This window comes from Vigna umbellata, chromosome 4 (genome assembly GCF_029865625.1).
Source record: "Vigna umbellata cultivar VRB3 chromosome 4, Vumbellata_1.0, whole genome shotgun sequence".
In the NCBI taxonomy this organism is placed as follows: domain Eukaryota; kingdom Viridiplantae; phylum Streptophyta; class Magnoliopsida; order Fabales; family Fabaceae; genus Vigna; species Vigna umbellata.
Window position 1 is genome coordinate 64864095 of NC_142168.1, and position 15132 is coordinate 64879226.

The 15132-nt window shown below is 35.7% G+C and overlaps 3 protein-coding genes and 1 long non-coding RNA gene across 4 annotated transcripts; 3 read left to right on the top strand and 1 right to left on the bottom strand.

Moving 5' to 3' along the window:
• Positions 1–1816: 1816 nt before the first annotated feature.
• Positions 1817–3579, top strand: LOC148200934 (putative F-box protein At3g61730). The gene is made up of 6 exons (XM_088113094.1): positions 1817–1836; positions 2062–2183; positions 2304–2351; positions 2543–2713; positions 3005–3112; positions 3288–3579. The coding sequence occupies exons 1-6, from the start codon at positions 1817–1819 to the stop codon at positions 3368–3370; spliced, it is 552 nt and encodes a 183-aa protein (XP_087969220.1). The 3' UTR covers positions 3371–3579.
• A 254-nt stretch (positions 3580–3833) lies between these two features.
• LOC148200935 (putative RING-H2 finger protein ATL21A) lies at positions 3834–7545 on the top strand. Its single transcript, XM_088113356.1, has 3 exons — positions 3834–4518; positions 5149–5290; positions 6976–7545. The coding sequence occupies exons 1-3, from the start codon at positions 3967–3969 to the stop codon at positions 7422–7424; spliced, it is 1143 nt and encodes a 380-aa protein (XP_087969482.1). The 5' UTR covers positions 3834–3966; the 3' UTR covers positions 7425–7545.
• A 133-nt stretch (positions 7546–7678) lies between these two features.
• LOC148200936 (GDP-Man:Man(3)GlcNAc(2)-PP-Dol alpha-1,2-mannosyltransferase-like) lies at positions 7679–13138 on the bottom strand. Its single transcript, XM_088113355.1, has 7 exons — positions 12276–13138; positions 11405–11691; positions 10852–11038; positions 10481–10549; positions 10178–10371; positions 8218–8327; positions 7679–8112 (listed from the first exon to the last, which is right to left on the bottom strand). The coding sequence occupies exons 1-7, from the start codon at positions 12561–12563 to the stop codon at positions 7868–7870; spliced, it is 1380 nt and encodes a 459-aa protein (XP_087969481.1). The 5' UTR covers positions 12564–13138; the 3' UTR covers positions 7679–7867.
• LOC148200937 (uncharacterized) lies at positions 13032–14515 on the top strand. The gene is made up of 3 exons (XR_015785986.1): positions 13032–13165; positions 13289–13347; positions 14005–14515. It is a non-coding gene; the product is annotated as an uncharacterized LOC148200937 (long non-coding RNA).
• The last annotated feature ends 617 nt before the right edge of the window (positions 14516–15132 follow it).

The window sequence follows — 15132 nt, forward strand, 5'->3', positions numbered from 1 at the left end:
TCTGAACACCTTATAATTTGTGAACTTTGGACGAGAAGGTTCGAAGAGGACATTTGGACAGAGATTGCTAAATTTCTGGATGGAAAATCTCTGGTGATGCTGGCAGCAACAAGCCGATGGTTCCAGCGTGTTATTATGGAGGACGGTATATGGAGGTTCGTGTGCCTGCGTGATCTTCAGGTTCCACCCCCGGAACGCGTGACATTCAGGTGGTGCAAGCTGTACACGTCAGCATTTGGTAAGATTTCTCCATTCTTCTTCAATGTTCAATCAATCCAGTGGTAGCATAGTTAGACTAAATTCGATTTTAAAATAAAATTTCAGATGGAAGCCACTCCTACATGTTCCGTCAACAAGAGAAACACATAGGTGAGTTGGTTCTTTGGTAGCCACACTTGGCAGCCCTAATTTTCTGTTTTACATCCTTTAAACAATGAAATTAGAGGCTTGAATTTTCTTAACTGGATGGTAAATTCTCCTTCATAAAAGTAAAACCAAAAGACACATAATGGGTTTGGCTAGTATTTAGTCTTTTCTTTGAAAAGTAATTGTTATAATACAGCAATGATTTAATAAAGATAAGAGGTATAATAAAAATATATAATACAGTAATTTTTATAAAATTTAAAATATTAATTACTTTTCTTAATTTCTTTAAAAAAACCACAGGCGTTAATTGAAATTTAAAAAGTTATTGTTTAAGTGAAGTAAGTCATGTTTCTCTAATTATATACAGTTTTTTAAACTTTCCAGTGTTTTAAATATAAAAAATTAACAAACATGTTAATTAAATTTTGGTATTTTCTATTTTTAAATTAACGTATTGACACTGTACAGTGAGACTTTATTTTAGTTATATTAGCACGTGAAACTATGGAAAAACTAGCACTGTTAATTCAATAAAAATGAATTTACTCTAAAGATCATTTATTCATATTAGATGTAAAAAACACCAATTATTTTTATATTAATTTCAATTTTGACAAAAGTCTAATTAATCCTTAAATATAATTGAGTTTATGGAATTTATACTAACTTTTAGTATCAACATAAATATTAACCTCATTCTATTCTTAATAAATGTTAGAGTAATTTATTTTTACAATAATTTCCAACACAAGATAGATCAGGAAGTATGGAAAAAGTATAAAGTAAGAATAAAAATAATATTATTTAAATTTTAATAGATTCTATGTAATTATAATTATTGTCAAAAGTTGTAAAATTGTGAACGGCTGACCTCATCAAAACCTGTGGGTAAATAAGGCAAAGTTTGATATTCCACTTGGAAGCATATCTAAACCAATCCAAATTATCTATTCTAATTTCTATCTATCTCTATCCTTATATATTTAATTTATTTACAAAATTATATTATTTAAATTTTTTATGAATTTGTATTGTTATTAAGCATTTATATCACTTATTTTATTTATAATAATACTTTTGAAATTTTAATTGTAAAATTTCATTAACTGTTATTTTATATATTCGTATGTGTTAGTAGTAATAATTTGAAATTTATGATTAATCTGTAAAATTATATTATATATATACTATTTTTATTATAATAGATAGAGTCAATGACCAACCATTTGATTATTCGCCGTTTTTCACAAGACTAAGTTGACCATTGGTTTCTCTATCTCATGATATTCTATTTCTTTTTAAACGGTTCTTGAATTTCTTTTAGTGAATCAATTAATATCAACAAAGCAGATAAATCTGTGAATGCAGTTTCTTGAACTGACCCGAGACCATTAACGACTTCTGGCACACACTCTTCGTCCTCCGTGTTTCTGATTGTTATGCTATAATGCCATTTCTTAGTGCATTGTATACCTTTCTAGAATTTACCCAATCCCTGACTGAGTCTTTCTTAGAGTACACATGTTTTAGGACTAAAGCGTAGTCCAGTTAACAGAAGATGTGTTACAGGCGCAATATGTGCAGCATTGTCTTAGATTTAGAAAATTATCAATGTTGTAACTTATTATTCATATCATCATGTACCATCAGATTGGATGCGTATCGGTGCCTTTTCTTTTGATTCTTCTGTAGCCGTCCTGGCAGAGAGACTGAGTCTTCCGGGAAAGATACGGAAAGGAGAAGCATTGAAAAGTTGTTGCGGTCTCAAGGTTGTTGCGTGCTAGACAATGTTAAATCAGGAGTCTGGATAGCTGGTAACTTCCAAGTTAACTTTTACACTTGGATTGTGAGATTATACTTGAAATGAATATGTCAACATATTATCTCAGTTGTATTTAATTAATTTCATTTGTTTATTGTGGTTAAATTTTCAGACCTACAGCCAGTAAGATGCCCGGTTTGTGACCTCAATACGTGCGACGGTAATTTGAATACAATCCGAAGAGCCCTGAATATCCCTAATCCCTTTGTACTGCCATTGCCTTCTAATTTGGACAAGACAAATAATGCTCTCGTGAATTTACATCACTGATCACTGTGTTGTACAGCAAGGATTTGCCATTAAGAGAAGCTAGATTAAACTTAAATTGATAACTTTCTCCCACTTATATAGGAACAATGCAGACGCTAGATGCAAGGCACATAGAACTATTCCTCTGTGAAGGCTACCGAAGTGGGAGCTGGGATTACCAGCTTGTAGGATCTCATGATATAAAAAAACGAGCAGATGGGGCTGCTGGCTCCATTTTTGACATCAAACACCTGGGGGATTCATCAACGTCGGGTAAATCTTGATACTTCGGTCGGCTTACTCAGTAACCCTGTCAATTTTCTTGACAATAAACCTTGGTCTATTGTCAGTGTAAAAAGAGATCACCTTCTGTTTGTCACAATAGATCCAGAAACATTTAAAATTTTGTTGAGTAGTTTTAGTTACAGATAATCCACAAACGAACTTCAATAATAATATCATCATGCCTCAGAATGATTCGGGGTTTAGGTTATGAGCGTTTCTGTAAATTATGTCACACTAACACATTAAACAATCTGTTTTTATTTCCTCATTAAATGGCAGCGGTGTTTGATTACAAGTCTTGGATTGGAAGAGCAAATGACTGGCAACCCAAGGCCATGATCGCTTTTCATGCCGTAGCTGTGAATACTAATTTACAAGAAAATGAAGGTAAAAAAAGCTTTTTCTTGACAGCTTTGTGCATCAATTACCTGAAAAATATGGGCAAAATTAAATCCCATATTTCCTTTCAAGAATTTCCTTGCTAATTTCACCGGTCTAGTAACTCATTTTCACGTCTTTGCTTTGCTTACAGTCTTCTCTTGTTTTTTTTCGATACACGCAGGTCTTCATGTGAAATACCATGCTATGAGGGAAGGGACGGACGGAGAAGTTGTTTCTATTAGAATCTCTCAACAGCTCCTGTGATTCATCTCCAACCTGTCTTTGAGAGGGGCAGGGATTGGGTAGTTATTTTCTAGCTTTTAAAATGTCTTCTAGGCATTATTATACAAGTCTACACTCAAGGACCCGAAAACAATTATTCTATAATCCATTAATTTTCCACATGTAGCTCTGGTTTAAGCATTGAAAGATAATGACAAATAATATTTCCGAATGGAAAGTTGCAAATTAGTGATGACCAAACATTATTTTGTATGGAAGTATAGAAAGTATTCTCTAGATCTTCATCCATCTGCTTCCATGAAATAGAATGATTTGTGCAGTGTACACTGGAAACAAACTAACGAAATTCGAATAACTTAATGATCATTGGTGAGGAACTGAGGATTTTAAATATCCTCCCCCACAATGGCTAATGTGACAAGTACAGGAATTATATTATAATGTTCTCGAGTCATACCTTCTTTATATCTGTTAATTTATTACACTATATCAATATATAATGTAAAATGATTTTCAAATGTTGCTTTTAAATTTGTATAGACTATTAAAATACGGTTTCTTCTTCTTATAACCTGGTCCGTTCCCTTCCTACCGCAGACTTTTACATCTGAAAAATAATGGGCATCTTGGAAGTCCTTTTTCTTTTTGTGGTTTCCTTCATCTTTTCTGTCATATATGCCTCAAGTGATTGCCAATTTTCTTTTTGTGGCAGCAATAACATCATTATTCGTTTCCCCTTTCAACGAGAAGATGAGCAAAATCCTTATTGTGGGTATCCTGGTTTCAATTTAATTTGCACGAATAATAGCAAAGCACTGCTAAAACTTCCTCACTCTGGAGTGTTCTACGTGCGCAACATTAACTACCTCGCACAAAAGATACAAGTCTACGACCCTGATGATTGCCTCCCCAAACGTCTTCTGAGCCTCAATGTCTCAGGCTCTCCTTTTATTCACACTTTTACTCGTAACTACACCTTCTTAAGCTGCACATTTCAGAACGAAGGATCACAGTTCATTCCCATTGACTGCCTCAGTAATTCCACACATTTTGTATCAGCTGTCCCTTCACTGAATTTGCCCAATCCATTACCTGCATCTTGCTACGTTATTAGCAGTCTTTTTGTCCCAGTTGCAGGGCAAGAGCAGCAGTATGATAGTAATTTCAAGGCTTAATTACCTACTTAGTCCCCATGTTCGGAGGTAATTTGCTGTTTAGTACCCGGTTTTAAAAATGTAGGCATTTGGTACCTATGTTTTGAAATTTGTATCAATTGAATCCTACCCACTTAACGCCGTTATAAATCTAACGTTTTTTCTGACTGTGTATGTGATTTGTGGACGAGCGGTTATGGACGAGCGTTCGCTTCGTTGGACGAGCGTCCTCTTCTGCCTGGGCGTTCGCTTCGCTGGACGAGCGTCCTCTTCTGCCTGACTGGGCGTTCGCTTTGCTGGACGAGCGTCCTCTTCTGCCTCGCTGGACGCTCGTCCAGCGAAGAGGACGCTCGTCCAGCGATGAGGACGCTCGTCCAGCGAGGCAGAAGAGGACGCTCGTCCAGCGAAGCGAACGCCCAGTCAGGCAGAAGAGGACGCTCGTCCAACGAAGCGAACGCTCGTCCATAACCGCTCGTCCACAAATCACATACACAGTCAGAAAAACGTTAGATTTATAACGGCGTTAAGTGGGTAGGATTCAATTGATACAAATTTCAAAACATAGGTACCAAATGCCTACATTTTTAAAACCGGGTACTAAACAGCAAATTACCTCGGAACATGGGGACTAAGTAGGTAATTAAGCCTAATTTCAAAGGTGAGTTTAGTCAAGATCTTGTATTGACATGGGATACACCTGACTGCAGATATTGTGAATCACAACAACAATTGTGTGGGTTTGATCGAAACAACAACAATCAACTCTTCTGTTTCTCTTACCAAACAGGTAAATATCTTCTATATGGATTTATATCTAAATGACCTAATATTACAAAGAACGAAGAGAAATAACTTGAGTGGTATCATCACCGGAGCTCTATCTATCGCAGTTGGTCACATGATGTGAAGTTACTGGGAAAAAAAATATTGGTCAATGGTTTTACGTGGTATTCACGATATGTGCGTAATTTTGTTTTGTTTACCTTTTATGGAGTTGACTTCATTATTTGATCTGCATGCTGGCATTAAATTAAAACCAATACAAATAATGTTTTTTTTTAGAGAAATGCAAGGCAAGTGTAATGCGTAATCTTTTTTTTTTTCAATTATCACTGGGTACTCATTAGATTTCAGAGTAAAATAAAAACAACCTCCATTTTAATTGTTTCACGACACTTCTTGAGTTAGATTTGTTCACGATATATATATATATATATATATATATATATATATATATATATATATATATATATATATATATATATATATATATATATATATATATATATATATATATAATACACACATATACACGTACATTTTTACTTGAACTTCAACCATACACCAAATAACTGAAACATTAGTTTTGGTGACTAAAAATGTATTTCACATTAATCCGTGAATTCTTAAAACCCAATTCAACGTTAATACAGTAAGTTCGCTTAAAATTTAGTTTACCTTTGATTACTAGCTTAACAAATGTTTCCTATTTGTGTTTGAACACATTATTCAAAAATTTATATAATCTGGGAAATATTTTATTTCTTATTTTAGTAACTATAATGATGTTGCCCATTTTCTTTGTTGTTTTTAATTTTGAAAAAAATGTATTAATCGTTTTTTACATATATCTAAATTAATAAATCAAGTCAAATAGAATAATATTTCAATTCTTTTAGAAATATAAATAAAATATTTCCTTGACTGGAGCTTTGAAATTAATTTACATTTGACATATATACATGCTAGATTGGTGGTGGCTATTCTAAGAATTTGCTTTCCTTGTTCTTCAACTGAACGTGAACTTATTTATATAAAAACACCATAACCTTGGTCAGTAGAAGTCGTAAATATACATACATACATATATTCTATGCTAATTGACTATATAAAGTGCTATAGTGATACGTCAATCCATCAACCAAATACACCCTCTGACTTAGAGATAACTTGACTGAATCAGAAACAATACATGTAAATTTCTAGGATCTGGTACTGAGTTTTAACAGTCTAAAGAATAATGTCAATTTAGTTACCTAAATCTGTAGGGTTCAAATTGAATAGTGTTTTGTTCTAGGTTATAATATCAAGGCTATTGCTTCCTGCATCCTATCACATTTCTACCAGCACCCTATCACTTATGGAATCTATTTTTCTGAACACAAACAATTCTGGAATTTATTTATTTTTTGTGAAAGCAATCACCCCTTTCTATTATGAAAAGGATTTTCCGGAAGTTTTTTGATGGGGTGGAGAGTAAGAAGTTTGATTGGGTGTAAGAAGCAACAGCCTAATATCTAAAGCCAGATTAAAGTCAGCCCAACTCTTAGAACAAAGATGTCTCTATTAATCGATTTGCTGTTACTGATGACATTTCCTAATAAACAAGGTTCCTCTGCAGTCCCATTCTCAGATACCATTCTAAAAAAGACAACCTTATATATAGTGTTTTCTTTCTGGCTCAATGTTCAGGTCCATCACAACAAGGAATCCAAATTTTCAGAATCATCACATTGTGCATTGCTGGACCAGCAGTAATCTTTGCAATTGTGATGGCATGTTGCGTGTGCTACAAGGACAGACTAGCCAACATTAGTAATATTGCTATTGCAAGGTCTGCACCAGCCACAGTATTACCAGCACCACAGATTGTTACAACGGGTTTGGATGAGTCCACCATTGAGTCCTATGAGAAGGTAGTGCTTGGAGAGAGTAGAAGAGTCCCTGGACCCAACGGTGGTTGCTGTTGGATATGCTTATCAGAGTACAACAGCAAAGAGACAATACGATGCATTCCTGAATGCGAACACTGCTTCCATGCAGATTGCATAGACGAGTGGCTTCGCATCAATAACACATGCCCAGTTTGTCGTAACACTCCCTCTCCTTCTCCTCTTCATGTTACCTCCATTAACCCCTAAATCATCATCAAGGATTTTCTTTCGCAGATTAATCACATTCTTGGCCACACCAATGTTATAGCAACACTATCATATATGTATACACTGGTAATTTGTGAGAATTTAAAATACAGTAATAATTTTTTTGAAAAGCATAACTCACCAGGGAAATTGCCTCATCATCGCAAACTACGTAGTAGACTTGGTTAGGGGCAGGTTGGAATGTAGGAGCTTGGTTTACAATTATATATATATTAAAGAAAAAAATAAAATAGTTACTTTCAAGATCTAAAACTTCAACTTTCAATGGTCTTCTGTACAAGTGAGTAATCTACTATTTGGTACAAAGAGCAAGAGATACCATCTAGTAAGAAAGAACAATGTAACAAAAGTTTAACTTTTTCGTAACAAAATTCTTGGTGTATATTCTCATGTTACAATCATGTTAATTTGATGCTAGAACATCACCTAGAAACATGACACAGGATAGGACGCACTGCAGCTTTGAAGTCATCATAAAACCTCTGCTCAGAAAATCTCCTTGCCCTTCTCCTTGCAGCTGCAGCCACCTTAAGTCTCTCTGTCTCCGACATTGTTACTGTCCTCACAATGGCGTCTGCATATTCTTCAACAGTGCAGGCAAGAAATCCTGTTTGCTGTCCATCTTCATCTAGCACAATGTCCCTTTTTGGGCCAGCAGAATTATGAGCTGACAAGCAAATATTGCAAGAATAATTAATGCATGCAAGAGTTGCTAATATAGACAAAAAAAATATACGCATTTACAAAAATGTGCAATTGCACATAAGCCTACCAATTGGGATAGCACCGGCAGCCATGTATTCTACAACACTAATGCCAAAATGCTCATCTGTCATCGAATGAATCCCAGCAACAGCACCCCCTAAAAGTCCAACCAAATCTCTGTAGGTTGAGGCAAGCATCATATGTATTAGTAGGAGTACAGCATTTACAGTTTAGGTTCTGAAATTACAAATATAATCTAAACAATTGATAGACAACTAAGAAAATGAATTCATGTGATAAAAATGATAAACTCATTTCAGTGAAAGAATTGTTAGTCATTAATCCAGAGTTCTTGGCTAATTCACAAGCCAATTACCGATCCATGCAACCGACCTCTAAAGGTTGTTTCCAAGCAACATAACATGCATCTCAACCCAGTTCAAAGGCTCACTAACACCGATGCACAAAGGATTATTTTCCAAACTGCTTACAAGGAAAGTATTTGCAGCCCTATCAACGCCATTATGTTTACAAGCAACATAACATGCATCTCAACCCAGTACAAAAACAACTGAAATCTCTTACAAGGAAAGTATTTGCAGCCCTATCAACGCCATTCACCGATAAAAAAAAACATAAAAAAGAAAAAAATCAACCTGGCCATTGATCTTGATGATTGAAAGAATGCACTTTAAAGGAGCCACATCTAATCATCAGAAGTTCAAGAGAAGTACCAAAATTATGAATGCTTTAGTTAATAAAAAAGAATATATGCTGCGTTTGACTTTGACACAACACATCGGATTGATTGATAAAGTTAATTCCAAGTTTCAAATCTTCTACAATATGAAGCATGATGTCAACTGTTAAAACATAAAGTTTTGCACTTTGCAAGAAAAGGGTAAAGGCTTACCAAGTGTAACATCATGGTAGTTAAAAAACAAAAAATAAATTACACTAACCATCCATGAGGGTTTGTAAAACTCAAAAAAACTTGACAAGTATATCTCGTAAGAATAATCTAATCTAAGAGACAGAGTTAATCCACTAAAATTGTGCAATACCCTACCAAAATGGTTCTATACAAAGACTTATCCATCCTAGTTCAAAAATTTAGATTAAGGATTCTAACTTGATTTTAGAAATTAAAATATTGATCACATCCCAACTCCTCTCCAAAATAACTGACAAAACAATAGCCATGATAAATACAATCATATGCATAAAGTTTCCAGTAATGATGCATAAGTAAGGCTGGTTTTTATATCGCTAAAATGTAGATGAACAAATATGGCAGATAACATGGTTAAAGACAATATTATTTCTAAGAACGTTGACAAAATATGCTAAACCACCCTTAGACCAAACTTTCTGTTTTTCAAGTAATTGATCTTCTATTTCCTTGGCTTGAATGCAATATCTCTACTTCCTCAGCATTCACCCCAACTTATTGGATTTTTCTCCAGACAAAGCTCTATAAAAAAGTTAAGTTTTATAGAGCTTTTGTAGCAGCTAATTAGAGAAACTTTTACTTTCAAGGAGAAAAGACGGTTCAAAAAGCTGTGACCATTCATGGATTGCTGTAATGTTCAAGAAGGAATTGGGAAACTGTGACATGTCCTTACTCTTTATTATAAATACCACAGCCTTGTAAATTCAAGAAATAGGGGTAGCTAGTGCTGTGGTTTAGGAGTTTTCATTATGGATTTAAAATACGTGTTTGGTTAATCAAAGTGGTTAAGGAACCTGAGCATTGGCTACTAATTAAGTTTTGAAACTTTAAATATCAGCCTGAATTTGGGATTTAGGAAAAGAAAAACCAAGGCAATCAAGACCTCCAGTCTCCCAATGTCAGAATTTGCACTGAACGCTAGCTTGACTGATAACTACCATATACCATCAACTAAAGAATAAAAGGTATGCATTGTACAAAATATAACTTTTTTAAATAGTTTATACTGCTGAGAAAATGTTTCTTATGATCATCAGAAGGAGGGAGGAAAGACTGAAAATCCACTGGGACTAACCTGTATGTCACATTCTTGTGAAATTCCACTTGTTCACTAATATTCAGCTCAATTGCTTTCTTTTTTAACATTTGAAGTCTGTCATCATCTGACTTATTTCTACAGCTACCTACAATTTGGAACTTAGGTTTTGGTAAGGTAGGATCTAATCTCTTAATGGCAGCTGAAAAAGCCTCAAGTTGGAGAGTGTGTGCCTACATATTAATGAAAAAAAATGTCAAATTGGTTTAACCAACAAAGGCTCAAACGAGCCACATAAAAGGTTGTACCTTTTGTTCACAAGATTGATAGGAATGTGCCCACCTTCTCCGGTCGAAATTGTGCAACAGATATTATTACTGGAATTTTTGTTGATCGTTCCAAGGGAAGTACCTGTTTATATTGGTTACCGGTTAGAATTCACTGGTCATAACCAAACTATGTAAACAAAAAAAAAAAACAAACAAACAAACACACATAGAATTATCATATTGAGACTTCACTTCTCAAGTTTTAAACATTTGGTAAACATACTACACCGGGAGGAAACATGAAGAAACAGACCGTAAGAAACTTCAATGCCACAAAGTAACAAGCAATATGGGAAAGCTATCCACCCAACCGAAAGAAAAATGCAAAACATTAACCATACAATATAATAACGTTTCTAGGACTATAAATAACAAATTGCAAACCTGGAGTCCTGAAGTATCACAAGGAGGATATACTCTCTTAATACGATCTGGAACTTTCCAAAGACTTTCAATATGGGATTTGGTCCAAGATGAATTGACCATAGCCAGGTGTGCACATGATCCTACAATCCCGTACAAGCAGCTGAAGAATGTATAATAGACTATTTTGCATCTTGAAAGCCAAACACTGCAACAAAAAGAAAATAACTGTTAAATTCCTTAAAGCATGGAAGAGACAAAATAGTGTTAATTTAGTGCAAATTACCGCATGGAAGTGTGTATGCACTGAAGGGTAAGGAGACACATGCAAAAGGTGAACTTTCACATGAAAAGACTTCAACTTTTCCAATTTCTACAACAAAATACTTTTAAAAAGATTGATTATCTTCTACTCTTACGCTCAAAACAATTGAATAGGGTATAATATTCAAATCTAAGTAATATTGAAACTATAGAATTGATACCATTTAACAAGTGAGGAAAATTTCCGAAACATGAGTAGTCTATAAGAGGCAACAATAAGTACAAATCCCATAGTTAGAAGAAATCAAACCTTTTGGTAATTAAGGCATCATTATTATACATCAGGCTGCGATCACGAACACGAGATAGCATGTCTGAACTGATAGTGGGATAATGTGTATAGCAAATAACTTTACATCCAAACAACCGGGCAAGTGGATATGTAAAAGCATATCCACTTGTGTCAAAGTAATATAAAGGAGTAAACTTGCACAAAGCCTCCCAAGCAAGATACATAGAACCCAGACTTTGACCAATCATTGTAAAGTGCGGATAAGTGGTTTCTTCGATCCACTTTCTCTTGTACAAATGAACCACCTGAAAATCAGGACAACAAGACAGATAGGTTTAACCTTTTAAACAAATCAAGTATATTCTTGGACAATTGGTGCCAAAATAAATGCTTCTTACATTAAAACAATATTTTCTTACTTTATATAATCAGCACACTATCTTATTCCATGGCTAAATCATCCCTCATCCCCTCCTTCCTATTGTCAACTCAACCTGCTAAGCAAGCAATACCATGTTTTACTGCCTTTCTCTGGCTCACTTCCACCTAAAAATTAGATCCATTGATCCTAATCTACTCATTCTTTAGCAGAAAACAAAATAAATTTAATTCATGAGTTATGAGAGCACTAATAACCGAACCCATAATAGGAGTAATTAACAGATAAACAACATCCACGAGTTGACTAATATTCTAGCATACACTAAAAACACTTATGAACCCAGAAAAGCATTCTATGATATTCTATTCTCTCATCATTACTGCAATTGAAAAACCTACTTCAAATAATACAAAGCCACGATGAAAGCGAAAGATTAAAAGAAAAAAACCCCACCATCCAAAAACAGAAAAGAAGAAGAACCAGATAGAGAATAAGAAAAGAATGTACCTTTGGAGGAGAGAGGAGCGTGACCCCAAAGCGATCTAGGGCTCGAGCCATCAGCGACTGCGGGGTGGCATCATGATCTCCGGTGTAGATACAGCAGTCAAGGTCAGGGATCTCCTCTTGGATGCCTCTGACGGCGCACCAGAGCACCCTCTCCCCGCCACCGCCGTCGTTAGTGTACGGATGGAAGAATCCGACGGCTCTGTTCCTCCGCCGCCTGCCGTTGACTGGAGCAATGCAGAATCCAAAAAGTATGACCGTGATGAGCGCAACGATTATCATCGTCAACATCAAATCGCTGAGTTACAGTGGCAGATGTTTAAGGCTTCTTCACAATTGTTCAACAAATTGGATGAGTAATGGAAAATGATACTCGAACAACCTCTCTTGACAACATTTAGACACGGGACAGGTGTCTAAATGTGAGCGGTCCACGTGGAAAATGAAAAACGAAATGAAATCTGACGAGCGCGAACGTTGAGGGGGAGACTGTGACCTAGAGAGAGAGGCCGAGAGAGTTGGAGAAAGGGAGTTCGAGAGAGAGAGGTCCGACGGAGTGCTTGCCGGAGTGCCGCCGGACAACGTTGAAGGCCGTGTCGGAGCTATTCAACCCCTCCAGCCGGTTCCGATTCACGGCCGCCGCAGCTCCGACGTTGGCCAACAAAACGAAGGCGGCATCGTCTTCCCTCCGACCCAGCGAACTAGGGGCGCGTTCTGAGTCTCGATTCGTCCCACTTGCTTCCCTCCCTGTGCCGGACCTTTGCATTCACCGCCGGAGCATCGCCGGAGTGCCGCCGGAGTGTACGAAAAAGAGGGGTTTTCGGGGTTGTTAGTCCCACCCACACATTTTTCTTCGTGTGTGTTCCAACCGGCACACGTTGTGTTCACTCAAGGTTCGTTTTTTTTATTTGAGTGGAATGAATGTATAATATATGTATGATGTTGTCTGTGGATGATTTTGGTTATGTATGATACGTTGTTATTCTAATATTTTTGGATCTTATTTGGTAGTGTAGGTATTGTTGCAATGGAGGAAGTTGATCACGAGGATGAAGTATATTAAGACAAGAAAAAGGTATGTTGAGTTATATTATATTTTCATAAATTTAGGATTTTTATGTATTTAAATAGAAACCATATTTTTGAGCTTGATTACGGAAGAAATGGAGAATATGCATTGAGTGATGAACTTGAAAAAATGAGATTGAAAATCTCTTATAAACTTCCTTTGAGTATTAAGTTTGATCCGGATGAAATCACCAACTTAATCAATCTAAATTGTTTGGTCCTCGTGTGTATATTATTCATGCCAACCCTGATCCGAGCTTGAGAAATTTTTCTATTGCCCATAAACTTCAAATGATGTCCAAGGATTACGCGTGGCTTTTAAGTGATACCCATGATGAAAAAGGAAACATAGTCAATGTTGGTTAATTCATATATATCTATTCAATTAGTTACGATTGTTTTTGAGTTGACATACAATGTTTTTATTAAAAGGCAGCTATGCTATACGTAAAAATTCTTATGGATGAAATAATATTATGTTTTTTCTTGCTCCAAAGTTTGTAAAAATTTTTACCAGTTCTTTATTTTTCTTCCTTATAATATTTTTGGGTAGAATCGCAGTGAGAAAAGAAGAGAACAAAAATTGAAAAATTTGTAATCAGCATTTGTTTCTATTCAGTGTTGTCTTAATTTTGATAACATGTAATCCTTGAAAATTGTTTAGGTATATGATGTTGTTGTTGGAGACATTGCAATTGTAACTAACCGTACAAGGATTGTGGATTTTTGTCAGCCTTTTGCATCATCTAGCCTTGTCATAGTGGCTCCTATCAACAAATCAGGATCAAGTGCTTGGGTGTTCCTCAAACCATTTACAGCAGATATGTTGTAACATCCCAAAATATAGTAATACCATAATTCAGAATTAATTACAATTAACAGTGAACAGTAAACAGTCTTAATATTAACAGGAAACCAAGGTTCAAAGCCTAACGGCTGGTGTACAATTAACGAGCGTATTCAAGTCCAGAGAAAATAAAACAGAACACTTAAGGTTTCAGAGTTACAAATTTCAGCTCAAAAATAACGAGCACTAATAACGAACGGTTTTACAAAAATGATAACCGAACGTTCCAAAATGAACTAATATACATATACAGTACTAAACTAACGAGCGCTCTAAGGCTCAGCTTTAACTTCAACTTCCACCAGATTTGCATCCTCCAAGTTTTCTTCTTCCAGCATGACTTCAAGGGATGCATCACCATCTGCTCACATCCACAACGGATGATCATTGCAATTTTGACAAGACGGATATACATATACAAGACAACACAATGGAAATGCAAGGGTAAGCTTATACTGTTTAATTAATACAACACACATACAGTTCGTAATTCGATTCACACACACATCAAGTAACTTGTTCATGTAATTTAACATAGAAAGATACATAAGACAGACCGTCCGGACTGTATGAACCGTGTAGCTACAGGCGTCCTTGCACCCGAGTGATGTAGTAACTGGGATACCCTCAACAGCTGCCACTCGAGGTTAATCCTTCGCCCCTGCTAAGTGAGGGATACGAAAGACCTCCTGCCATTCCCACACATGACTACTCCCTTCTACGTGAAGATGAGCATCACGGAATATCAGGATGGACCAAGCCAGCATTAGCTAACCATAGTCATACTTTACCAATTCAATCTTTCAATATATATATATATGAGACGTTCCTCCCTGGAACGCTCGTCCCAAAATCCAACATCATAAATTCAGTTCTCATAGTGTTCACACTTTAACTTATCATATTCCATCATCTTTTACATCATTAGGTTCAGGAGTCAAAAAT

Bases quoted from the DNA above. Each gene is read 5' to 3' on its own strand.
- LOC148200936 (XM_088113355.1), bottom strand. From the start codon at position 12,563: ATGTTGACGATGATAATCGTTGCGCTCATCACGGTCATACTTTTTGGA. The intron at 11,039-11,404 runs GTTTGATTTCTT...TTTTTGTTGCAG, and splicing joins GATGCCTTAATTACCAAAAG to TGTTTGGCTTTCAAGATGCA. The intron at 10,372-10,480 runs GTGGGCACATTC...ATTAATATGTAG, and splicing joins CACAATTTCGACCGGAGAAG to GCACACACTCTCCAACTTGA.
- LOC148200935 (XM_088113356.1), top strand. From the start codon at position 3,967: ATGGGCATCTTGGAAGTCCTTTTTCTTTTTGTGGTTTCCTTCATCTTT. The intron at 4,519-5,148 runs GCTTAATTACCT...TAGGTAATTAAG, and splicing joins AGTATGATAGTAATTTCAAG to CCTAATTTCAAAGGTGAGTT. The intron at 5,291-6,975 runs GTAAATATCTTC...CTCAATGTTCAG, and splicing joins CTGTTTCTCTTACCAAACAG to GTCCATCACAACAAGGAATC.
- LOC148200934 (XM_088113094.1), top strand. From the start codon at position 1,817: ATGCCATTTCTTAGTGCATT. The intron at 2,184-2,303 runs GTAACTTCCAAG...TTAAATTTTCAG, and splicing joins ATCAGGAGTCTGGATAGCTG to ACCTACAGCCAGTAAGATGC. The intron at 2,714-3,004 runs GTAAATCTTGAT...ATTAAATGGCAG, and splicing joins GGGGGATTCATCAACGTCGG to CGGTGTTTGATTACAAGTCT.